The following is a 25,867-nucleotide window of genomic DNA, read 5'->3' as shown; positions in this document are numbered from 1 at the left end:
ATACTCAATCACACAAACGGAATATACAGTATGCATGAATACACACACACAAGACACCACAAACACGTATGAACAAAGACTGTACCACACACAAACAGGTTCAAACACATCACACTAATACATAACTATGTCCCCCCACCCACACACACTGACCCTCGTCACTGTCCCAGGGGCTCTTGTGGATGGAGTCACAGTCAGAACGACAGGGCGAGACAGGTGGCAGGTTGGGCGCCACGCTACACACCACCACCCCCCTTCGCGCTGTGCCTCCCAGAATCCTGGGTGACTCTGGGTGGAAGGTGCTCATCTCAGTGTGTTCCACGCCTCTCCCGTCAGCCATCTTCTCCAGCGTGGACCGCGGATCGCCTTGGAAACAGGGTGTATATGCCATGGGCCTCACAGGCACCTGGGGCGGGCCGAGCATCCCAGCTCCGCCACCTATCACAGTGGCGCACAGCCCCGCTTCGGCGTACAGGTTCAAGGGGTCTCCCGGCGTGCAGCGCAGGGTCTTGAACTGAACCCCGTTGGCCTTGTTTAACAGAGCTGCTGTTGCTGGATCTTGGACCAGCGTCAAGTTGTTACGGGAGTAGTTCTTCTGGAACACCTGGAGACAAAATATAGTTTTGGTATTTCTTGTAAAACAAAATATAGGATTAAAGATGTAGGATCTTCATTTGAGACAGTTTCTGAGGCAGGAAAATAATCCTGTATCAACAGGAAATATTAATTAATGGACATTTTTGTAGGGGTTGATACATTTTTCTTACGGGAAGATCAAGTCTGACATTTCTGTGGAAATTAGAAACTTCAGAAGCCTTTTCAAACCTTAAATACAATACAAGTTTTAATGTACTACATCGCAGGACAGTGTGATCAACTTAAGACCCTACATCTGTAAAAGCAACGAAGGCTGAATTATTTGATACAACTTACACATTTCATCGTAAAAATAAAAACACACAATAATAAGTAAACAACACAATACAAATACCTTCTTACGGAAGGCGATGAAGAGGATGATGAGGGTGACGATGACGAATAGGACAACAGCAATGCCGATCAGTTCTTCTTTCCCCACCATAGCGTGTCCAGCCTGCATGTCTGGTACCACCACGGGCCGCAGGCCGCAGAGCTGGCCCACGAAGCCCGCCGTGCAGTTGCAGTAGAACGAGCCGTGCGTGTTGACACACACACCGCCGTTCTCACATTCTCCTTCGCCACCCGTGGCTCCGCCCCGCACACACTCGTTTACGTCTTCCTCGCACCTGGAGAGGGTGAACGGAGGAGGGAAGGGAGAGAAGGAAGACGAGAGAGGGATGAGGGGAGATCTTTGCATGGTAATTAGTTTAGATAGTCTGTACACTCCAAAAACCTGAGGTAGGCACCAATATATCTAAACCTCTGTCACTTCAGTTGGCACTTAAAACAAATTGTCACAGGTCATTTGTGGGACATTTAATAATTGCCTGACTAAAACTGATTAAGACTCTCCTTTCATTTGGAGGTGGGAGGGGAGACATGTAGAGAGGGTGATAGAGGACAGCTCAGGGACTCCCAGGGTCTTTCTCAAAATGCATACTACCGTGCTACCGTACTACCATACTACAGTACTACCATACTACCGTACTACTGTGCTACCATACTACCGTACTACTGTGCTACCATACTACCATACTATCCGTGCTACTGTACTACTGTGCTACCATACTACCGTGCTACCGTACTACCATACTCCCATACTACCGTGCTACCGTACTACCATACTACCCTACTACCGTACTCCCATACTACCGTACTACCATACTACCGTGCTACCGTACTACCATACTTCCATACTCCCATACTACCGTGCTACCATACTACCCTACTACTGTACTCCCATACTACCGTACTACCATACTACCGTGCTACCGTACTCCCATACTACCGTACTCCCATACTACCGTACTACCATACTACTGTGCTACCGTACTACCATACTACCGTACTACTGTGCTACCGTACTACCATACTACCCTACTACCGTACTCCCATACTACCGTACTCCCATACTACCGTGCTACCGTACTCCCATACTACCGTACTCCCATACTACCGTGCTACCGTACTCCCATACTACCGTGCTACCGTACTACCGTACTACCATACTACCGTGCTACCGTACTACCATACTACCGTGCTACCGTGCTACCGTACTACCCTACTACCATACTACCGTGCTACCATACTACCGTGCTACCATACTACCATGCTACCATACTACCGTGCTACCGTACTACCATACTACCCGTACTACCATACTACCGTGCTACCATACTACCGTGCTACCATGCTACCATACTACCGTGCTACCATACTACCGTGCTACCATACTACCATACTACCGTGCTACCATACTACCATGCTAATGTGCTACCATACTACCGTGCTACCATACTACTGTACTACCATGCTACCATACTACCGTTCTACCGTACTACCGTACTACCATACTACCGTGCTACCCTACTACCATACTACCATACTACCATACTACCGTGCTACCATACTACCATGCTACCGTACTACCATGCTACCGTACTACCGTGCTACCGTACTACCGTGCTACCGTGCTCCGAGCATGCAAATTGGAGCATGGGAGGGTCGGAGTATGAGTCCAAATTAAAGTATGTATACCGTACTACTGTGCTACCATACTACCATACTATCCGTGCTACTGTACTACTGTGCTACCATACTACCGTGCTACCGTACTACCATACTCCCATACTACCGTGCTACCGTACTACCATACTACCCTACTACCGTACTCCCATACTACCGTACTACCATACTACCGTGCTACCGTACTACCATACTGCCATACTCCCATACTACCGTGCTACCATACTACCCTACTACTGTACTCCCATACTACCGTACTACCATACTACCGTGCTACCGTACTCCCATACTACCGTACTCCCATACTACCGTACTACCATACTACTGTGCTACCGTACTACCATACTACCGTACTACTGTGCTACCGTACTACCATACTACCCTACTACCGTACTCCCATACTACCGCACTCCCATACTACCGTGCTACCGTACTCCCATACTACCGTACTCCCATACTACCGTGCTACCGTACTCCCATACTACCGTGCTACCGTACTACCGTACTACCATACTACCGTGCTACCGTACTACCATACTACCGTGCTACCGTGCTACCGTACTACCCTACTACCATACTACCGTGCTACCATACTACCGTGCTACCATACTACCATGCTACCATACTACCGTGCTACCGTACTACCATACTACCCGTACTACCATACTACCGTGCTACCATACTACCATGCTACCATACTACCGTGCTACCATACTACCGTGCTACCATACTACCATACTACCGTGCTACCATACTACCATGCTAATGTGCTACCATACTACCGTGCTACCATACTACTGTACTACCATGCTGCCATACTACCGTTCTACCGTACTACCGTACTACCATACTACCGTGCTACCCTACTACCATACTACCATACTACCATACTACCGTGCTACCATACTACCATGCTACCGTACTACCATGCTACCGTACTACCGTGCTACTGTGCTACCGTACTACCGTGCTACCGTGCTACCGTGCTCCGAGCATGCAAATTGGAGCATGGGAGGGTCGGAGTATGAGTCCAAATTAAAGTATGTGAAAGGGAGCCTGGAGGGCACTTCTTGAATGCATACTCCGTTTGTATATATTTTAAGATTTAACGGAAAGTATGAAAAGAAATATGACGCAACCACGGAAAAAATTGAAGCAATGGCTGAAGCAAGAGAAAATACACTGACTTAGGAAAGAAATGTTGCCTATTCACATCTCATATGTTGCCTGACTACAGTATTTTCTATCTTGATATGTTAATAAATACAGGCTGCGTTAATTATTGCATGTTTACCTGCCTACGTACCCTATATAGCAAGCCCAAAATAAGTAAACAGGGCTAACTGACTAGCTACTAGTACTGTTAGCTAGCCAGATAGCCACAAAGAATTGTTAGCTAGCTACACACGAAGAATGGACATCAATCTTGCATAATATTAGCTTTAGGTAATTGTTGCCTCTTTAACTAGCTTGCTAGCTAGATTATTATGATTCAAACATCTAGCTGATAATTCTGAAGTAAAACATTTGCTTTGTGTATATCTTGTTTCATCGATTGTTGTCGTCATTGTCTTGGCTGGAAGAAGGTTCAGTGAAAGGGAGATACAGAGTGAGGTAATACAGTAGGGTGAGATGCAGCATGAGGTAATACAGTAGGGGGGGATGCAGTGTGAGGTAATACAGTAGGAGGAGATACAGAGTGAGGTAATACAGAAGGGGGAGATACAGCATGAGGTAATACAGCAGGGTGAGATGCAGCGTGAGGTAATACAGTAGGGAGAGATGCAGCGTGAGGTAATACAGTAGGGGGAGATACAGAGTGAGGTAATACAGAAGGGGGAGATACAGCATGAGGTAATACAGTAGGGGTAGATGCAGCGTAAGGTAATACAGTAGGGTGAGATGCAGCATGAGGTAATACAGTAGGGGGAGATACAGAGTGAGGTAATACAGCAGGGGGAGATACAGAGTAAGGTAATACAGCAGGGTGAGATGCAGCATGAGGTAATAAAGTAGGGTGAGATGCAGCAACAGGTAATAAAGTAGGGGGAGATACAGCATGAGGTAATACAGTAGGGTGAGATGCAGCATGAGGTAATACAGTATGGGGGGATGCAGCGTGAGGTAATACAGTAGGGGTAGATGCAGCATGAGGTAATACAGTAGGGGGAGATGCAGCGTGAGGTAATACAGTATGGGGGGATGCAGCGTGAGGTAATACAGTAGGGGTAGATGCAGCATGAGTTAATACAGTAGGGGGAGATGCAGCGTGAGGTAATACAGTAGGGTGAGATGCAGCATGAGGTAATACAGTAGGGGGAGATGCAGCGTGAGGTAATACAGTAGGGGTAGATGCAGCATGAGGTAATACAGTAGGGGGAGATACAGCATGAGGTAATACAGTAGGGTGAGATGCAGCATGAGGTAATACAGTAGGGGTAGATGCAGCGTAAGGTAATACAGTAGGGTGAGATGCAGCATGAGGTAATACAGTAGGGGGAGATACAGAGTGAGGTAATACAGCAGGGGGAGATACAGAGTGAGGTAATACAGCAGGGTGAGATGCAGCATGAGGTGATAAAGTAGGGTGAGATGCAGCAACAGGTAATAAAGTAGGGGGAGATACAGCATGAGGTAATACAGTAGGGTGAGATGCAGCATGAGGTAATACAGTATGGGGGGATGCAGCGTGAGGTAATACAGTAGGGGTAGATGCAGCATGAGGTAATACAGTAGGGGGAGATGCAGCGTGAGGTAATACAGTATGGGGGGATGCAGCGTGAGGTAATACAGTAGGGGTAGATGCAGCATGAGTTAATACAGTAGGGGGAGATGCAGCGTGAGGTAATACAGTAGGGTGAGATGCAGCATGAGGTAATACAGTAGGGGGAGATGCAGCGTGAGGTAATACAGTAGGGGTAGATGCAGCATGAGGTAATACAGTAGGGGGAGATACAGCATGAGGTAATACAGTAGGGTGAGATGCAGCATGAGGTAATACAGTATGGGGGGATGCAGCGTGAGGTAATACAGTAGGGGTAGATGCAGCATGAGTTAATACAGTAGGGGGAGATGCAGCGTGAGGTAATACAGTAGGGTGAGATGCAGCATGAGGTAATACAGTAGGGGGAGATGCAGCGTGAGGTAATACAGTAGGGGTAGATGCAGCATGAGGTAATACAGTAGGGGGAGATGCAGCATGAGGTAAAACAGTGGGGGGCTGATGCAGAGTGAGGTAATACAGTAGGGGGAAATGCAGAGTGAGGTAATACAGTAGGGAGAGATGCAGCTTGAGGTAATACAGTAGGGAGAGACACAGCATGAGGTAATACAGTAGGGTGAGATGCAGAGTGAGGTAATACAGCAGGGGGAGATGCAGCATGAGGTAAAACAGTAGGGGGAGATACAGCATGAGTTAATACAGTAGTGGAGATGCAGCGTGAGGTAATACAGTAGGGGGAGATGCAGCGTAAGGTAATACAGTAGGGGGAGATACAGCATGAGTTAATACAGTAGTGGAGATGCAGCATGAGTTAATACAGTAGGGGGAGATGTAGCATGAGTTAATACAGTAGTGTGAGATGCAGCATGAGTTAATACAGTAGTGTGAGATGTAGCATGAGTTAATACAGTAGTGTGAGATGCAGCATGAGGTAATACAGTAGGGGGAGATGTAGCATGAGGTAATACAGTAGGGGGAGATGCAGCATGAGGTAATACAGCAGGGGGAGATGCAGCATGAGGTGATACAGTAGGGGGAGATGCAGCATGAGGTAATACAGTAGGGGGAGATGTAGCATGAGTTAATACAGTAGGGGGAGATGCAGCATGAGGTAATACAGCAGGGGGAGATGCAGCACGAGGTAATACAGTAGGGGGAGATGTAGCATGAGGTAATACAGTAGGGGGAGATGTAGCATGAGGTAATACAGTAGGGGGAGATGTAGCATGAGGTAATACAGTAGGGGGAGATGCAGCATGAGGTAATACAGTAGGGGGAGATGCAGCATGAGGTAATACAGTAGGGGGAGATGTAGCATGAGTTAATACAGTAGGGGGCGATGTAGCATGAGTTAATACAGTAGGGGGAGATGTAGCATGAGGTAATACAGTAAGGGGAGATGCAGCATGAGGTAATACAGTAGGGGGAGATGTAGCATGAGGTAATGCAGTAGGGGGAGATGCAGCGTGAGGTAATACAGTAGAGGAGAGTGCAAGTGCTTCTCAAATGAAATGTTTGTGTTCTACACACTTTCGTCCTCACAGGATTGTACTCAAGAGAACGCGGTCAGAGAATGCACACGGAGCATGAGGGTGTGGAGCACGGTAGTGCTGAAAAACAACACTAGTCTCATATGTTCACAATCAAATAACGAACACGCTGAGGTTGACTTTCCTGATCTTTCTCATCTGAAATTAAATTGTCTTTGATGATGGAACAAGCTGCTGGCGTGTGTGTGTGTGTGTGTGTGTGTGTGTGTGTGTGTGTGTGTGTTTCAGCAAGTAATAAAAACGTTTCAGTGCATTAATTAGTGAGCTTGTGACTGTAGCTCATCCTCATTAAGACTGCCTGTAGCCTTGATTTCTGAGGCATTAGATATTGTAATGTAACACAGTGGAACACCCCTAAACCCCTGGAGACAAGGAGACAAGCAGAATTAAATGTCATTTTTTTTTTATCTTTCAACTCTTTGAGTGAATCTTACAGGCTGCAGGCAGCTCTGCCTCTCCCGAGTGGCACAGCAGTCTAAGACACTGCATCTTAGTGCTAGAGGTGTCACTACAGACCCTGGTTCGATTCCAGGCTGTATCACAACCAACTGTGATTGGGAGTCCCATAGGGAGGTGCACAATTGGCCCAGCATCATCCGGGTTAGGGTTTGGCCGGGGTAGGCCGTCACTGTAAATAAGAATTTGTTCTTAACTATACAGGTTAAATAAAAAATATAAATTATACTCATCTGCCTATCACTGTAGAGAAGAGCTGGTGTATACTGCCACCCAGTGGAAATGATGAGGCATTGCATTTACAGTGATGTTATTTATGACATACATTATATTATTTCCACTACTTTGGCCAGTAGGAAGCTGAAATGGTTAAAACAAACAGCTCATTTAAAAGGTGGGTGTTTATGTGTCTCTCTGTGTGTGATAAATGGATGTTATATTCTGTGTGTCTGAGACTCCCGGGGTGTATGTTCAGGACAGGAGTGTGTTGGCGTGTACACTGTATGTTTACAGTGTGATCATTAGTGTGATAGTAACTCACGTGATGCCCTTGAAACCTCTCCTGCAGCTGCAGAGGAAAGCGTTGCCGATGGCTTTGCACACACCGCTGTTGTGGCATGGGTTGGGAATGCACGCCGTGATCTCAGTCTCACAGCGCCCCCCAGTGTACTGGGGACCGCAACTACAGGCAAAACCTGACATAGAGAAGAGGGGGAAAGAGAGGGAGATACAAGAGAGAAAAAAGTACATTTACATTTGAGTCATTCAGCAGACACTCCTATCCAGAGAGACGTACAGTTAGTGCAGTCATCTTATGATAGCTAGGTGAGACAACCACACATCACAGTCATAGCAAGTACACTTTTCCTCAATAAAGAGTCAGCAGAGTCAGAGCTCTGAGCGGGGGGGAGGTGTGTGTTAAATGAAGTATTCTGCATACAGGTGTGTAGTGCTACAATTGAACAAAGCATTCAGACCATCGCATCAGAACACACACACACACACACTCCATCACACACACACACTCATACTCCATCACACACAAAGTCCATCACACACAAACTCCATCACACACACACACACTCACGCTCCATCACACACAAAGTCCATCACACACACACTCCATCACACACACACACTCATACTCCATCACACACAAAGTCCATCACACACAAAGTCCATCACACACAAACTCCATCACACACACACACACTCACGCTCCATCACACTCACGCTCCCATCACACACATAGGAATGTGTTCAGTGCCGTGGAGACTAGTGTGTGCATTGTTTGAGCTTTGGCGGTGCTGCCAGGGATAGTTGGCCTCGGGTTGACGAGAGCTTGCCAGCCTAAACACAAACACACACACCTCTGGGAAATCACACGGGTACACATATACACACACACACACCTTCTGGAAAACACAGGGAAATGTCATTGCGTTTATTGACACAGCGCAATCACACACGCACACGCACACGCACACACACACACACACACACATACACACACACACACAGCAGGATACCGGAATACATACACACACACATACTCCGATAACCTTTACAAAGAGGTCGGGCATGCCAAAAAATGATCACAAAAATTACAGCAAAAATCCCTATTAACTGAACCTTATTACAGCCAGGACAAACATGACAAGTCCCAGAATGCCGTGCTCTTTTCAGAGCGCTCCGCCTCTCGTTGTGAATTAGAAATGCAAGCGAGGAAACCGGAAGAGATCAACCCACGGGAGCGTTAAGTCACTCTCTGTGTGTTGAGACTTGGCCTTGATGTGTTAAGTCAGCACGTTAAGTCAAGGGGTCACCCTGCTGAGTCCAGGCTGGGAATTTCGATAGCGATGACATTTAACCAGGCTTCCCTATTGACTGCAGTAAAATGCCAAAGGGTGAAAAAAAAATGTCTTGAGCCGTCACTGTAGTTAGATTTGAAAAGGATACGATTTGTTCATGTAGGCCTTTTGAGTTCAGACAAAAAGAGGAGAGATATGAACCGACAGAAAAACTAAGAGCAGCTCGAGAGATATGACAACACAAAGAGAGGAAGAGAAGGAGAAAGAGAAGGTGATCAGGCAGACAAAAAGGAGCAGACAGAAATGGGCAGACAGATGTAGTCAGACAAAAAAGGGAGATGAAGGAGTATAGAAGGCTATTTCACAATCACACCTTTGGGAAACAGTGGGTCAAGGACAGTTTAATTAGGAGTTAATTATGGATGAATAATAGAATGATGTTGAGGGGAGATCCAGACTTCTGGAGAGGTTATAGTCAGCCGGCTGGCTCAGGGGCAAAGGCTGGCACAGATCCCCATCCATCACCCTGGTGCTAAACGCCAATCAATCAAAATATCAATCAGGAAATCTTCCTATCAGTGTGTGTATTATGGACACTAAAGGTCACCAATAATCTCTGTCCTCGAGAGCTACAGGGTGGTGCAGGCTTTTGTTCCAACCCAGGCTGTTTCACACGTGCACCAGAGGAGGCTGGTGTGATGAGCAATAGGAGGATGGGTTTATTTTGATGGCTGGATTGGAATAAATGGAACGGTATCAAACACAACAAACATATGGAAACCATGTTTGACACGGTTCCATTTTTTCAATTTCAGCCATCACAATGAGCCCTCCTCCTATAGCTCCTCCCACCAGCCTCCTCTGGCGCGCGCACACACACACACACACACACACACACACACACACACACACACTGTCCCGACCACATACATTTCCATCTTGCAGTTCACCAGACTCACCACCGGAGGGCAGGCTGTTGCAGGTAGCACCGTGGAGACAGGGCTGTTTCAGGCAGGCATCGGGGTAGAGAACACAGCCCAGTTTCAGCTCTGTCAGGCCCACCACCTCAGCATAGCGACTCCTCTTGTTCTGCAGGGGCAGCTCGTTGTTGTTGAGCATCACAGAGTCCAGGCAGCCCTGGAAACCATCCGTCACACGAGGACCCTTCTTGTCTGTCAGGCTGCGAGAGTTAGGAGGTTGGACCTGGGGGAGAGGAGAAACATGAGTGACACATCAGATTTATGTATACAAACAAACAAACAAATATTGTACTGTATATTAATATGTATAGCATACAAAACTACAACATCAAATCAGAATACCTAGCTTTTTCATGTTATTTTCTGAGTATGGAGCAAGCATTGTTCAGACAACAACATAATATAACAACATAATGTATACATCAACGATGTCGCTCTCACTGTGGGTGATTCCCTGATCCACCTCTACGCAGACGACACCATTCTGTATACATCAACGATGTCGCTCTCACTGTGGGTGATTCCCTGATCCACCTCTACGCAGACGACACCATTCTGTATACATCAACGATGTCGCTCTCACTGTGGGTGATTCTCTGATCCACCTCTACGCAGACGACACCATTCTGTATACATCAACGATGTCTCTCTCACTGTGGGTGATTCCCTGATCCACCTCTACGCAGACGACACCATTCTGAATACATCAACGATGTCGCTCTCACTGTGGGTGATTCCCTGATCCACCTCTACGCAGACGACACCATTTTGAATACATCAACGATGTCGCTCTCACTGTGGGTGATTCTCTGATCCACCTCTACGCAGACGACACCATTCTGTATACATCAACGATGTCGCTCTCACTGTGGGTGATTCCCTGATCCACCTCTACGCAGACGACACCATTCTGAATACATCAACGATGTCGCTCTCACTGTGGGTGATTCTCTGATCCACCTCTACGCAGACGACACCATTCTGTATACATCTACGATGTCGCTCTCACTGTGGGTGATTCCCTGATCCACCTCTACGCAGACGACACCATTCTGAATGCATCAACGATGTCGCTCTCACTGTGGGTGATTCTCTGATCCACCTCTACGCAGACGACACCATTCTGAATGCATCAACGATGTCGCTCTCACTGTGGGTGATTCCCTGATCCACCTCTACGCAGACGACACCATTCTGCATACATCAACAATGTCGCTCTCACTGTGGGTGATTCCCTGATCCACCTCTACGCAGACGACACCATTCTGAATACATCAATGATGTCTCTCTCACTGTGGGTGATTCCCTGATCCACCTCTACGCAGACGACACCATTCTGTATACATCAACGATGTCGCTCTCACTGTGGGTGATTCCCTGATCCACCTCTACGCAGACGACACCATTCTGTATACATCAACGATGTCGCTCTCACTGTGGGTGATTCCCTGATCCACCTCTACGCAGACGACACCATTCTGAATACATCAACGATGTCGCTCTCACTGTGGGTGATTCCCTGATCCACCTCTACGCAGACGACACCATTCTGAATACATCAATGATGTCGCTCTCACTGTGGGTGATTCCCTGATCCACCTCTACGCAGACGACACCATTCTGCATACATCAACAATCTCGCTCTCACTGTGGGTGATTCCCTGATCCACCTCTACGCAGACGACACCATTCTGAATACATCAACGATGTCGCTCTCACTGTGGGTGATTCTCTGATCCACCTCTACGCAGACGACACCATTCTGTATACATCAACGATGTCTCTCTCACTGTGGGTGATTCCCTGATCCACCTCTACGCAGACGACACCATTCTGTATACATCTACGATGTCGCTCTCACTGTGGGTGATTCCCTGATCCACCTCTACGCAGACGACACCATTCTGAATACATCAACGATGTCGCTCTCACTGTGGGTGATTCCCTGATCCACCTCTACGCAGACGACACCATTCTGCATACATCAACAATGTCGCTCTCACTGTGGGTGATTCCCTGATCCACCTCTACGCAGACGACACCATTCTGAATGCATCAACGATGTCTCTCTCACTGTGGGTGATTCCCTGATCCACCTCTACGCAGATGACACCATTCTGTATACATCAACGATGTCGCTCTCACTGCGGGTGATTCCCTGATCCACCTCTACGCAGACGACACCATTCTGTATACTTCTGGCCCTTCTTTGGACACTGTGTTAACTAACCTCCAGACGAGCTTCAATGCCATACAATACTCCTTCCGTTTCCTCCAACTGCTCTTAAGAGCTAGTAAAACCAAATGCATGCTTTTCACCCGGTCGCTGCCTGCACCCGCCCGCCCGACTAGCATCACCACTCTGGACGGTTCTGACCTAGAATACGTGGACAACTAAAAATACCTAGGTGTCTGGCTAGACTGTAAACTCTCCTTCCAGACTCATATCAAACATCTCCAATCCAAAATCAAATCTAGAATCGGCTTCTATTTCGCAACAAATTCTCCTTCACTCACGCTGCCAAACTTACCCTAGTAAAACTGACAATCCTACCGATCCTCGACTTCGGCGATGTCATCTACAAAATAGCTTCCAATACAGAGCTTCCTATCCACAGCTTCCTATACAGAGCTCCCTTTCTAGAGCTTCCTATGCAGAGCTCCTATCCAGAGCTTCCGAGGCAGAGCTTCCAATTCCGAGCTCCCTATCCAGAGCTTCCTATGCAGAGCTCCCTATCCAGAGCTCCCTATGCAGAGCTCCTATCCAAAGGTTCCTATCCAGAGCTTCCTATAAAGAGCTCCTATCCAGAGCTTCCTATGCAGAGCTCCTATACAGAGCTCCCTATCCAGAGCTCCCTATCCAGAGCTTCCAATGCAGAGCTTCCTATGCATAGCTTCCTATTCAGAGCTTCCTATCCAGAGCTCCCTATCCAGAGCTTCCTATCCAGAGCTTCCTATCCAGAGCTTCCTATCCAGAGCTTCCTATGCTGAGCTCCCTATCCAGAGCTTCCTATCCAGAGCTTCCTAACCAGAGCTTCCTATGCAGAGCTCCTGTCCAGAGCTTCCTATACAAAGCTCCTTATCCAGAGCTTCCTATTCAGAGATTCCTATTCAGAGCTTCCTATACAGAGCTCCCTTTCTAGAGCTTCCTATGCAGAGCTCCTATCCAGAGCTTCCTATCCAGAGCTTCCGATACAGAGCTCCCCGTCAGAGCTTCCTATCCAGAGCTTCCTCTCCAGAGCATCCTATGCAGAACTCCTTTCCAGAGCTTCCTATACAGAGCTCCCTATCAAGAGCTTCCTATACAGAGCTCCCTATCCAGAGCTTCCTATACAGAGCTCCCTATCCAGAGCTTCCTATACAGAGCTCTCTATCCAGAGCTTCCTATACAGAGATCGCTATCCAGAGCTTCCTATACAGAGCTCCCTATCCAGAGCTTCCTATACAGAGCTCCCTATCCAGAGCATTCTATACAGAGCTCCCTATCCAGAGCATTCTATACAGAGCTCCCTTTCTAGAGCTTCCTATGCAGAGCTCCTATCCAGAGCTTCCGAGGCAGAGCTTCCGATTCCGAGCTCCCTATCCAGAGCTTCCTATGCAGAGCTCCCTATCCAGAGCTCCCTATGCAGAGCTTCCTATCCAGAGCTTCCTATAAAGAGCTCCTATCCAGAGCTTCCTATGCAGAGCTCCTATACAGAGCTCCCTATCCAGAGCTCCCTATCCAGAGCTTCCAATGCAGAGCTTCCTATGCATAGCTTCCTATTCAGAGCGTCCTATCCAGAGCTCCCTATCCAGAGCTTCCTATCCAGAGCTTCCTATCCAGAGCTTCCTATGCTGAGCTCCCTATCCAGAGCTTCCTATCCAGAGCTTCCTAACCAGAGCTTCCTATGCAGAGCTCCTGTCCAGAGCTTCCTATACAAAGCTCCTTATCCAGAGCTTCCTATTCAGAGATTCCTATTCAGAGCTTCCTATCCAGAGCTCCCTTTCTAGAGCTTCCTATGCAGAGCTCCTATCCAGAGCTTCCTATCCAGAGCTTCCGATACAGAGCTCCCCGTCAGAGCTTCCTATCCAGAGCTTCCTCTCCAGAGCATCCTATGCAGAACTCCTTTCCAGAGCTTCCTATACAGAGCTCCCTATCAAGAGCTTCCTATACAGAGCTCCCTATCCAGAGCTTCCTATACAGAGCTCCCTATCCAGAGCTTCCTATACAGAGCTCTCTATCCAGAGCTTCCTATACAGAGATCGCTATCCAGAGCTTCCTATACAGAGCTCCCTATCCAGAGCTTCCTATACAGAGCTCCCTATCCAGAGCATTCTATACAGAGCTCCCTATCCAGAGCTTCCTATTCAGAGCTTCCAACCCAGCGCATTACCTTGTGTTGTGTTCCTCACTGACTAGATTAAATTGGTAAGAGCATTATAGAGAAACACTATACTCACACATACTAATCCATGAAGCTCGCACATGCAAAACACACACAGCCACGCCCAAACAAACATATTAGTGTCCCGAACTCACATACTCACAACAACCCTCCCCACTCTGAAAGAATCCGTCACACACCCATTTCCATACATGTTTGTTTTACTATCCTTGTGGGGACCCAACAATTGATTCACATGCAAACATTCCTATTTTCCATAACCCGTAACCCCAAACCCGAACCTAACTCCTAACCCTACTTCTAACCATAACCTGAACCTAACTCCTAACCCTACTTCTAACCATAACCTGAACCTAACTCCTAACCATAACCCTAACCTAACTCCTAACCCTACTTCTAACCATAACCCTAACCTAACTCCTAACCATACTTCTAACCATAACCCGAACCTAACTCCTAACCATAACCCAAACCTAACTCCTAACCATAACCCTAACCTAACTCCTAACCCTACTTCTAACCATAACCCGAACCTAACTCCTAACCCTACTTCTAACCATAACCCGAACCTAACTCCTAACCCTACTTCTAACCATAACCCGAACCTAACTCCTAACCTAACTCCTAACCTAACTCCTAACCATAACCCTACTTCTAACCATAACCCTAACCTAACACCTAACCTAACTCCTAACCTAACTCCTAACCTAACTCCTAACCATAACACAAACCTAACTCCTAACCCTACTTCTAACCATAACCCGAACCTAACTCCTAACCTAACTCCTAACCATAACCCTAACCTAACTCCTAACCATAACCCTAACCTAACTCCTAACCCTACTTCTAACCATAACCCGAACCTAACTCCTAACCCTACTTCTAACCATAACCCGAACCTAACTCCTAACCCTACTTCTAACCATAACCCGAACCTAACTCCTAACCATAACCCGAACCTAACTCCTAACCATAACCCAAACCTAACTCCTAACCATAACCCAAACCTAACTCCTAGCCCTACTTCTAACCATAACCCAAACCTAACTCCTAACCCTACTTCTAACCATAACCCGAACCTAACTCCTAACCCTACTTCTAACCATAACCCGAACCTAACTCCTAACCATAACCTGAACCTAACTCCTAACCATAACCCTAACCTAACTCCTAACCATAACCCTAACCTAACTCCTAACCCTACTTCTAACCATAACCCAAACCTAACTCCTAACCATAACCCAAACCTAACTCCTAACCCTACTTCTAACCATAACCCGAACCTAACTCCTAACCATAACCCGAACCTAACTCCTAACCCTACTTCTGACCATAACCCGAACCTAACTCCTAACCATAACCCGAACTTAACTCCTAACCATAACCCGAACCTAACTCCTAACCCTACTTCTAACCATAACCTGAACCTAACTCCTAACCCTACTTCTAACCATAACACAAACCTAACTTCTAACCATAACCTGAACCTAACTCCTAACCCTACTTCTAACCATAACCCGAACCTAACTTCTAACCATAACCCTAACCCTACTTCTAACCATAACCTGAACCTAACTCCTAACTCCTAACCATAACCCAAACCTAACTCCTAACCATAACCCAAACCTAACTCCTAACCATAACCTGAACCTAACTCCTAACCCTACTTCTAACCATAACCCGAACCTAACTTCTAACCATAACCCGAACCTAACTCCTAACCCTACTTCTAACCATAACCCGAACCTAACTCCTAACCCTACTTCTAACCATAACCCGAACCTAACTCCTAACCATAACCCGAACCTAACTCCTAACCATAACCCTAACCTAACTCCTAACCATAACCCGAACCTAACTCCTAACCCTACTTCTAACCATAACCCGAACCTAACTCCTAACCCTACTTCTAACCATAACCTGAACCTAACTCCTAACCATAACCCTAACCTAACTCCTAACCATAACCCTAACCTAACTCCTAACCCTACTCCTAACCATAACCCGAACCTAACTCCTAACCCTACTTCTAACCATAACCTGAACCTAACTCCTAACCATAACCCTAACCTAACTCCTAACCATAACCCTAACCTAACTCCTAACCCTACTCCTAACCATAACCCGAACCTAACTCCTAACCCTACTTCTAACCATAACCTGAACCTAACTCCTAACCATAACCCTAACCTAACTCCTAACCATAACCCTAACCTAACTCCTAACCCTACTCCTAACCATAACCCGAACCTAACTCCTAACCCTACTTCTAACAATAACCTGAACCTAACTCCTAACCATAACCCTAATTGTAACCCTAAAATAGCCTTTTTCCTTTTGAGGACCAGCAAAATGGCCGCAATTTTCCTTGTTTTATTATCCTTGTAAGGCCTTCTGGTCCCTAAAAAAACACACACACACACACACACACACACACACACACACACACACACACACACACACACACACACACACACACACACGCGCACACACATGCACACACACACACCCCTTCCTCTCCACAGAACGCCCACCTGTGCTCCAAAGTAGATAGACCCATCTGCCCCTAGTGGTTGGAAGCTTGGCGGTCCTCTCCTCCTCTCCACATAGCTGTCGTCCAGAGACAGACTGGTGAAGTTACGGTTGAGCTCCAGAGTCACCGTGTGCCAGTTCCCATCGTTGATGGGCCTCCCAGAAATACCCAGCACACCAGGGCTGTTCCCACAGTCCAGCTGGAACCAGAGCTTACCCTCCTCCAGCTGTCAATCACAACAAGAAAGGCAGGGTTTAGACACAGATGAGAGGGGATGAAGGGGTTTAGCCTCAGGAAATAACATGGGTGGATCATGCTGTGGGTAACCAGACTATCCATGCTTCTTTACAGTGTGTATAACACAGTATTCTGAGCACATGTCTGTCTGTTATGTTAGTACAGGGATTAGCATGTGTGTACCTTAAACAGGGGTCAGCAAGGGTACATGTGTGTGTGTGTACCTTCAGTATTGTGCAGAGTTCAGTGTGTGTGTGTGTGTGTGGGTACCTTCAGTATAGTGCAGAGTTCAGTGTGTGTGTGTGGGTACCTTCAGTATAATGCAGGGGTCAGTGTGTGTGTGTGGGTACCTTCAGTATAGTGCAGGGGTCAGTGTGTGTGTGTGGGTACCTTCAGTATAGTGCAGGGGTCAAAGTGTGTGTGTGGGTACCTTCAGTATAGTGCAGGGGTCAGAATGTGTGTGTGGGTACCTTCAGTATAGTGCAGGGGTCAGTGTGTGTGTGTGGGTACCTTCAGTATAGTGCAGGGGTCAGAATGTGTGTGTGGGTATCTTCAGTATAGTGCAGGGGTCAGTGTGTGTGTGTGTGGGTACCTTCAGTAAAGTGCAGGGGTCAGAGTGTGTGTGGGTACCTTCAGAATAGTGCAGGGGTCAGTGAGTGTGTGGGTACCTTCAGTAAAGTGCAGGGGTCAGAGTGTGTGTGTGGGTACCTTCAGTATAGTGCAGGGGTCAGAGTGTGTGTGTGGGTACCTTCAGTATAGTGCAGGGGTCAGTGTGTGTGTGTGTGTGTGTGTACCTTCAGTATAGTGCAGGGGTCAGTGTGTGAGTGTGTGTAGCTTCAGTATAGTGCAGGGGTCAGTGTGTGTGTGTGTGTGTGTGTGTGGACCTTCAGCATAGTGCAGGGGTCAGTGTGTGTGTGTGGGTATCTTCAGTATAGTGCAGGGGTCAGTGTGTGTGTGTGTGTGGGTACCTTCAGTAAAGTGCAGGGGTCAGAGTGTGTGTGGGTACCTTCAGAATAGTGCAGGGGTCAGTGTGTGTGTGGGTACCTTCAGTAAAGTGCAGGGGTCAGAGTGTGTGTGGGTACCTTCAGTATAGTGCAGGGGTCAGAGTGTGTGTGTGGGTACCTTCAGTATAGTGCAGGGGTCAGAGTGTGTGTGTGGGTACCTTCAGTATAGTGCAGGGGTCAGTGTGTGTGTGTGTGTGTGTGTGTACCTTCAGTTTAGTGCAGGGGTCAGTGTGTGTGTGTGTGTGTGTGTGTACCTTCAGTACAGTGCAGGGGTCAGTGTTTGAGTGTGTGTAGCTTCAGTATAGTGCAGGGGTCAGTGTGTGTGTGTGTGTGTGTACCTTCAGTACAGTGCAGGGGTCAGTGTGTGAGTGTGTGTACCTTCAGTATAGTGCAGGGGTCAGTGTGTGTGTGTGTGTGTGTGTACCTTCAGTATAGTGCAGGGGTCAGAGTGTGTGTGTGGGTACCGTCAGTATAGTGCAGGGGTCAGAGTGTGTGTGTGGGTACCTTCAGTATAGTGCAGGGGTCAGAGTGTGCGTGGGTACCTTCAGTATAGTGCAGGGGTCAAAGTGTGTGTGGGTACCTTCAGTATAGTGCAGGGGTCAGAGTGAGTGTGTGGGTACCTTCAGTATAGTGCAGGGGTCAGTGTGTCTGTGTGTACCTTCAGTATAGTGCAGGGGCCAGAGTGTGTGTGGGTACCTTCAGTACAGTGCAGGGGTCAGAGTGTGTATGTGTGTGTGTGTGGGTACCATCAGTATAGTGCAGGGGTCAGTGTATGTGTGTGGGTACCTTCAGTATAGTGCAGGGGTCAAAGTGTGTGTGTGGGTACCTTCAGTATAGTGCAGGGGTCAGAGTGTGTGGGGGTATCTTCAGTATAGTGCAGGGGTCAGTGTGTGTGTGTGTGTGTGTGTGTGGGTATCTTCAGTAAAGTGCAGGGGTCAGAGTGTGTGTGGGTACCTTCCGTATAGTGCAGGGGTCAGTGTGTGTGTGTGTGGGTACCTTCAGTAAAGTGCAGGGGTCAGAGTGTGTGTGGGTACCTTCAGTATAGTGCAGGGGTCAGAGTGTGTGTGTGGGTACCTTCAGTATAGTGCAGGGGTCAGTATGTGTGTGGGTACCTTCAGTAAAGTGCAGGGGTCAGTGTGTGTGTGGGTACCTTCAGTAAAGTGCAGGGGTCAGAGTGTGTGTGGGTACCTTCAGTATAGTGCAGGGGTCAGTGTGTGTGTGTGGGTACCTTCAGTATAGTGCAGGGGTCAGTGTGTGTGTGGGTACCTTCAGCATAGTGCAGGGGTCAGTGTGTGTGTGTGGGTACCTTCAGTATAGTGCAGGGGTCAGAGTGTGTGTGTGGGTACCTTCAGTATAGTGCAGGGGTCAGTGTGTGTGTGGGTACCTTCAGTATAGTGCAGGGGTCAGAGTGTGTGTGTGGGTACCTTCAGTATAGTGCAGGGGTCAGAGTGTGTGTGTGGGTACCTTCAGTATAGTGCAGGGGTCAGAGTGTGTGTACATGATGATTCCTCTGCTCTGTAGAGTTCTGATCCTCAGTCCCAGCTTCATCTCTCCTGTTCTCCCTCCATCAGACACTTTATACTTGATATAGCTGTTCCCTGAGAAACTCAGAGATGTGTGACCTGTACACACACACACACACACACACACACACACACACACACACACACACACAATTTAATATTTTTTGAATGTTCTATTTGCATCCATAAATGGCATCACATTTACAACGGACCCACACATTCAAAAGACACCTGGACACATAAACCCACATCAACACACCTGCACACTCTCCAAGTTTCCCTGGTGGACACTGGCAGGCATACGGCCCTCTAGTGCCCTCTGTGCCCACACACTGCATGTCTCCTGGACAGGGCTGCTCATCACACAACTCTGAGGCTGGGGGACAGCTACCATCTGATGGAGAGAGAGAGAGAGAGAGAGAGAGAGAGAGAGAGAGAGAGAGAGAGAGAGAGAGAGAGAGGGGGGGGGAGAGAGAGAGAGAGAGGGAGAGGGAGAGAGAGAGAGAGGGGGAGGGAGGGAGGGAGGGAGGGAGGGAGGGAGGGAGGGAGAGAGAGAGAGAGAGAGAGAGAGAGAGAGAGAGAGAGAGAAAGAAAGAATGAAAGAAAGAAAGAAAGAAAGAAGGAAAGAGAGAGAGAGAGAGAGGATGGGAAGAGAGAGATGTGAGGGGTGAAACAAATGAGAGAAAGGAAGTGTGGGGGGAATGGGGAGGTAGAGAGAGAGACAGGAGGGAAGGAGAAGACAGGAAAGGAAACGAGAAGCGTGAACCGAGAGAATGGGAGAAAAGAAAGGTTGAATGAAGAGAGTGAGAGAGGACAAGTTAATTTAGGGTCATTCAGAGTAGAGGCATACAAATCCTCTGCCAAGTGTCCCCATGAGACCTGCTAATTACATTAGCCACAACATGCTAATTAAATCTACTGTGGGGTCTGTCTAATCCCAGGGGTCAGATACACACTCAAAATGTCCCAAGTGGATTATGACCATCAACTTGTTATCATTATAGTATTTATACAATCAGACAGAGCGGTTGCTACAGTGCAGATCATGCAGATGTCAACCATGTCTACTGTACAGCTCTCTGAAGGACACTTAGCGACACTTTTGTTTGTGTGTATATTTTTGTGCTAGAGTGCATCATCATGCAAATACATTGATACGATACATGACTGTATATCTGTGTGTGTGTGCGTGTGCGTGTGTGTGTGTGTGTGTGTGTGTGTGTGTGAGTGTCCTCACCAGTGCAGGTGCAGCGGGTGGTCCTGTGGAAGCGTGGTGACACAAAGCTAACCCTGGGTGTGCTGTAGGTGATGAGAGCGTGAGAGTCCAACACAATGCTCTGCTCACATTGGGCCCCGCGACACTCTAGCCCAGAACAGTTCTTATCCAAGATGGCCGACACCCTCAGCACTTCCTCCAGCTGCCTCCGGGAGGCGCTCAGCTTCTGAGTCAGGTACGCTGCCTTGTAGAAACCTCCCCCAGCCGTCTCCACGGCAACCAGCAGATCCAGCTGGCTGGTCCCGCCCACGGGCTGCAAACTGAGCACGTGCAGCGCGTCCTGCTTCTGCGTCGCCGCGGCAACCTTCAGAACTTTCACCACGTTTTTCAGATGTGTGGCCACAAAGTCGTGGGGTTGCACACTCTCGAAACGCACTGTCACCGCCTCGCGCAGCATCTCTGGTGATGCCTGCTCCACGTGCACGCTCACAGCCACGGGCACGGCGAAGCGTCCGTCACTCACGCTGGCGTTGAGGGAGTAGCGACCGGCATCCAGGCCGCCCAGGGCTATGATCTTACCGTCTCTCGGACTGATCTTGAAGAGGGAGCGTTGAGACGGAGGTGCGTGGCCGAAGGTCAGGACATCATAGGGGTCTGCGTCAGTGGCGTGCAGCTGGCCGATGACTCCTCCAGGAAACTCGTCCTCCATGGTGATGATGTGGACCTCCAGGGGTAGCGCTACGGGCCGGTGAAGGCTCTCCTCAATCACACGCACCGTCAGGGTAGAAGAGGAGGACAGACGGGGCTTACCTGAGTCCCTTACCTGGAGATAGGGGAGAAGCAAAGGCTTAACACAAAGACAAAAAACATCAATCACAATGTAATCCCATGTGTGATTTAGTAACACTGACCTTCCACAAGCTAGCTGGTTATAAGACCTGCCGCTAACACTAACAGGGTTGACCAGCTGGTTGTAAGACCTGGTGTTAACAGTAACAGGGTTGACCAGCTGGTTATAAGACATGGTGTTAACACTAACAGGGTTGACCAGCTGGTTATAAGACATGGTGTTAACACTAACAGGGTTGACCAGCTGGTTATAAGACATGGTGCTAACAGTAACAGGGTTGACCAGCTGGTTATAAGACATGGTGTTAACACTAACAGAGTTGTCCAGCTGGTTGTAAGACCTGCCGCTAACACTAACAGGGTTGACCAGCTGGTTATAAGACCTGGTGTTAACAGTTACTGGGTTGACCAGCTGGTTATAAGACATGGTGCTAACAGTAACAGGGTTGACCAGCTGGTTATAAGACATGGTGTTAACACTAACAGAGTTGTCCAGCTGGTTGTAAGACCTGCCACTAACACTAACAGGGTTGACCAGCTGGTTATAAGACCTGCCGCTAACACTAACAGGGTTGACCAGCTGGTTATAAGACATGGTGTTAACACTAACAGGGTTGACCAGCTGGTTATAAGACATGGTGTTAACAGTAACAGGGTTGACCAGCTGGTTATAAGACATGGTGTTAACACTAACAGGGTTGACCAGCTGGTTATAAGACATGGTGTTAACACTAACAGGGTTGACCAGCTGGTTATAAGACATGGTGTTAACACTAACAGGGTTGACCAGCTGGTTATAAGACATGGTGTTAACACTAACAGGGTTGACCAGCTGGTTATAAGACATGGTGTTAACACTAACAGGGTTGACCAGCTGGTTATAAGACATGGTGTTAACACTAACAGGGTTGACCAGCTGGTTATAAGACATGGTGCTAACAGTAACATGGTTGACCAGCTGGTTATAAGACATGGTGTTAACACTAACAGGGTTGACCAGCTGGTTATAAGACATGGTGTTAACACTAACAGGGTTGACCAGCTGGTTATAAGACATGGTGTTAACACTAACAGGGTTGACCAGCTGGTTATAAGACATGGTGTTAACACTAACAGGGTTGACCAGCTGGTTATAAGACATGGTGTTAAAACTAACAGGGTTGACCAGCTGGTTATAAGACATGGTGTTAACACTAACAGGGTTGACCAGCTGGTTATAAGACATGGTGCTAACAGTAACATGGTTGACCAGCTGGTTATAAGACATGGTGTTAACACTAACAGGGTTGACCAGCTGGTTATAAGACATGGTGTTAACACTAACAGGGTTGACCAGCTGGTTATAAGACATGGTGTTAACACTAACAGGGTTGACCAGATGGTTATAAGACATGGTGTTAACACTAACAGGGTTGACCAGCTGGTTATAAGGCATGGTGCTAACAGTAACATGGTTGACCAGCTGGTTATAAGACATGGTGTTAACACTAACAGGGTTGACCAGCTGGTTATAAGACATGGTGTTAACACTAACAGGGTTGACCAGCTGGTTATAAGACATGGTGTTAACACTAACAGGGTTGACCAGCTGGTTATAAGACATGGTGTTAACACTAACAGGGTTGACCAGCTGGTTATAAGACATGGTGTTAACACTAACAGGGTTGACCAGCTGGTTATAAGACATGGTGTTAACACTAACAGGGTTGACCAGCTGGTTATAAGACATGGTGCTAACAGTAACATGGTTGACCAGCTGGTTATAAGACATGGTGTTAACACTAACAGGGTTGACCAGCTGGTTATAAGACATGGTGTTAACACTAACAGGGTTGACCAGCTGGTTATAAGACATGGTGTTAACACTAACAGGGTTGACCAGATGGTTATAAGACATGGTGTTAACAGTAACAGGGTTGACCCGCTGGTTATAAGACATGGTGTTAACACTAACAGGGTTGACCAGCTGGTTATAAGACATGGTGCTAACAGTAACATGGTTGACCAGCTGGTTATAAGACCTGGTGTTAACACTAACAGGGTTGACCAGCTGGTTATAAGACATGGTGCTAACAGTAACATGGTTGACCAGCTGGTTATAAGACATGGTGTTAACACTAACAGGGTTGACCAGCTGGTTATAAGACATGGTGTTAACACTAACAGGGTTGACCCGCTGGTTATAAGACATGGTGTTAACACTAACAGGGTTGACCAGCTGGTTATAAGACATGGTGTTAACAGTAACATGGTTGACCAGCTGGTTATAAGACCTGGTGTTAACAGTAACATGGTTGACCAGCTGGTTATAAGACATGGTGTTAACACTAACAGGGTTGACCAGCTGGTTATAAGACATGGTGTTAACACTAACAGGGTTGACCAGCTGGTTATAAGACATGGTGTTAACACTAACAGGGTTGACCAGCTGGTTATAAGACATGGTGCTAACAGTAACAGGGTTGACCAGCTGGTTATAAGACATGGTGCTAACAGTAACAGGGTTGACCAGATGGTTATAAGACATGGTGTTAACACTAACAGGGTTGACCAGCTGGTTATAAGACATGGTGTTAACACTAACAGGGTTGACCCGCTGGTTATAAGACATGGTGTTAACAGTAACAGGGTTGACCAGCTGGTTATAAGACATGGTGCTAACAGTAACAGGGTTGACCAGCTGGTTATAAGACATGGTGTTAACACTAACAGGGTTGACCAGCTGGTTATAAGACATGGTGTTAACACTAACAGGGTTGACCCGCTGGTTATAAGACATGGTACTAACAGTAACAGGGTTGACCCGCTGGTTATAAGACATGGTGTTAACAGTAACAGGGTTGACCAGCTGGTTATAAGACATGGTGTTAACACTAACAGGGTTGACCAGCTGGTTATAAGACATGGTGTTAACAGTAACAGGGTTGACCCGCTGGTTATAAGACATGGTACTAACAGTAACAGGGTTGACCAGCTGGTTATAAGACATGGTGTTAACAGTAACAGGGTTGACCAGCTGGTTATAAGACATGGTGTTAACACTAACAGGGTTGACCAGCTGGTTATAAGACATGGTGTTAACAGTAGCAGGGTTGACCAGCTGGTTATAAGACATGGTGTTAACAGTAACAGGGTTGACCAGCTGGTTATAAGACATGGTGTTAACAGTAACAGGGTTGACCAGCTGGTTATAAGACATGGTGTTAACAGTAACAGGGTTGACCAGCTGGTTATAAGACATGGTGTTAACAGTAACAGGGTTGACCAGCTGGTTATAAGACATGGTGTTAACAGTAACAGTAGAGATGATGTAAAATGGTCTTCTTACCTGGACCTGGATGACATACTCTGTGGCCAAGTCCCTCCTAAACACCTGATTGGCTAGCAGAGTTCCATCCCACTCCAGTGTAAACTCTCCACCCTCATTCCCTGATAAGATGCGGAACTCAAAGGGCGGGCCGTTATGGGAGGAGTCCTGGTCTATGACAGAGAGCTGCAGAATGCTGGTGCCGATGGGCTTGTTCTCCTGTGATTAGAGAGTACGAGAAGGGAAATTACATTAGATGCAAGACGGAGTGTGTGTGTGTGTGTGCTTCTCCTGTAAGAAAGGATATGTGTGTGAATATCTATGTCTATGTGGATGTATGTGTGTATGGAGTTCATTGGTCATCAGAGCTGTCAATCATGTGAGTAACAGTACCTGTATGACAGTGGTGAGATTGGCTGGGGTGAAAGTAGGCGGGCTGTCGTTGATGTCTGAGATGTCGATGTTGACCATCACCGTTGACGACATGGGCGGAACACCACTGTCCAGAGCCCTGACCGCCAGAGAGTAACCAGACACCTACAGAAGAAAAAAACATGCGAGTTTCCCTTGAAACTTCACGTCGAAAAACTTTTTAATCATTTCATGCCTGATAATGATAATAGGATAGAG

The 25,867-nt window shown here is 47.4% G+C and overlaps 1 protein-coding gene across 3 annotated transcripts in view; it reads right to left on the bottom strand.

The window, feature by feature from the left end:
• Positions 1 to 25,867, bottom strand: part of LOC110503387 (protocadherin Fat 3) — a 347,421-nt gene that overhangs the window by 12,557 nt on the left and 308,997 nt on the right. For all 3 annotated transcript variants that reach the window (XM_036962020.1, XM_036962021.1, XM_036962022.1), the window contains exons 18-27: positions 25,631 to 25,774; positions 25,259 to 25,456; positions 21,103 to 21,904; positions 20,125 to 20,259; positions 19,807 to 19,964; positions 17,103 to 17,327; positions 10,163 to 10,406; positions 7,934 to 8,087; positions 992 to 1,265; positions 154 to 604 (exon numbers count right to left, since the gene is read on the bottom strand). In XM_036962020.1, the coding sequence (XP_036817915.1) occupies positions 154 to 604; positions 992 to 1,265; positions 7,934 to 8,087; positions 10,163 to 10,406; positions 17,103 to 17,327; positions 19,807 to 19,964; positions 20,125 to 20,259; positions 21,103 to 21,904; positions 25,259 to 25,456; positions 25,631 to 25,774 (2,785 nt within the window). The remainder of the gene's footprint in view (positions 1 to 153; positions 605 to 991; positions 1,266 to 7,933; positions 8,088 to 10,162; positions 10,407 to 17,102; positions 17,328 to 19,806; positions 19,965 to 20,124; positions 20,260 to 21,102; positions 21,905 to 25,258; positions 25,457 to 25,630; positions 25,775 to 25,867) is intronic.

Source organism: Oncorhynchus mykiss, chromosome 24 (assembly GCF_013265735.2).
Source record: "Oncorhynchus mykiss isolate Arlee chromosome 24, USDA_OmykA_1.1, whole genome shotgun sequence".
Lineage (NCBI taxonomy): Eukaryota > Metazoa > Chordata > Actinopteri > Salmoniformes > Salmonidae > Oncorhynchus > Oncorhynchus mykiss.
The sequence above is the reverse complement of the archived record's forward strand: the minus strand, read 5'-3'. Positions and strand labels throughout refer to the sequence as shown.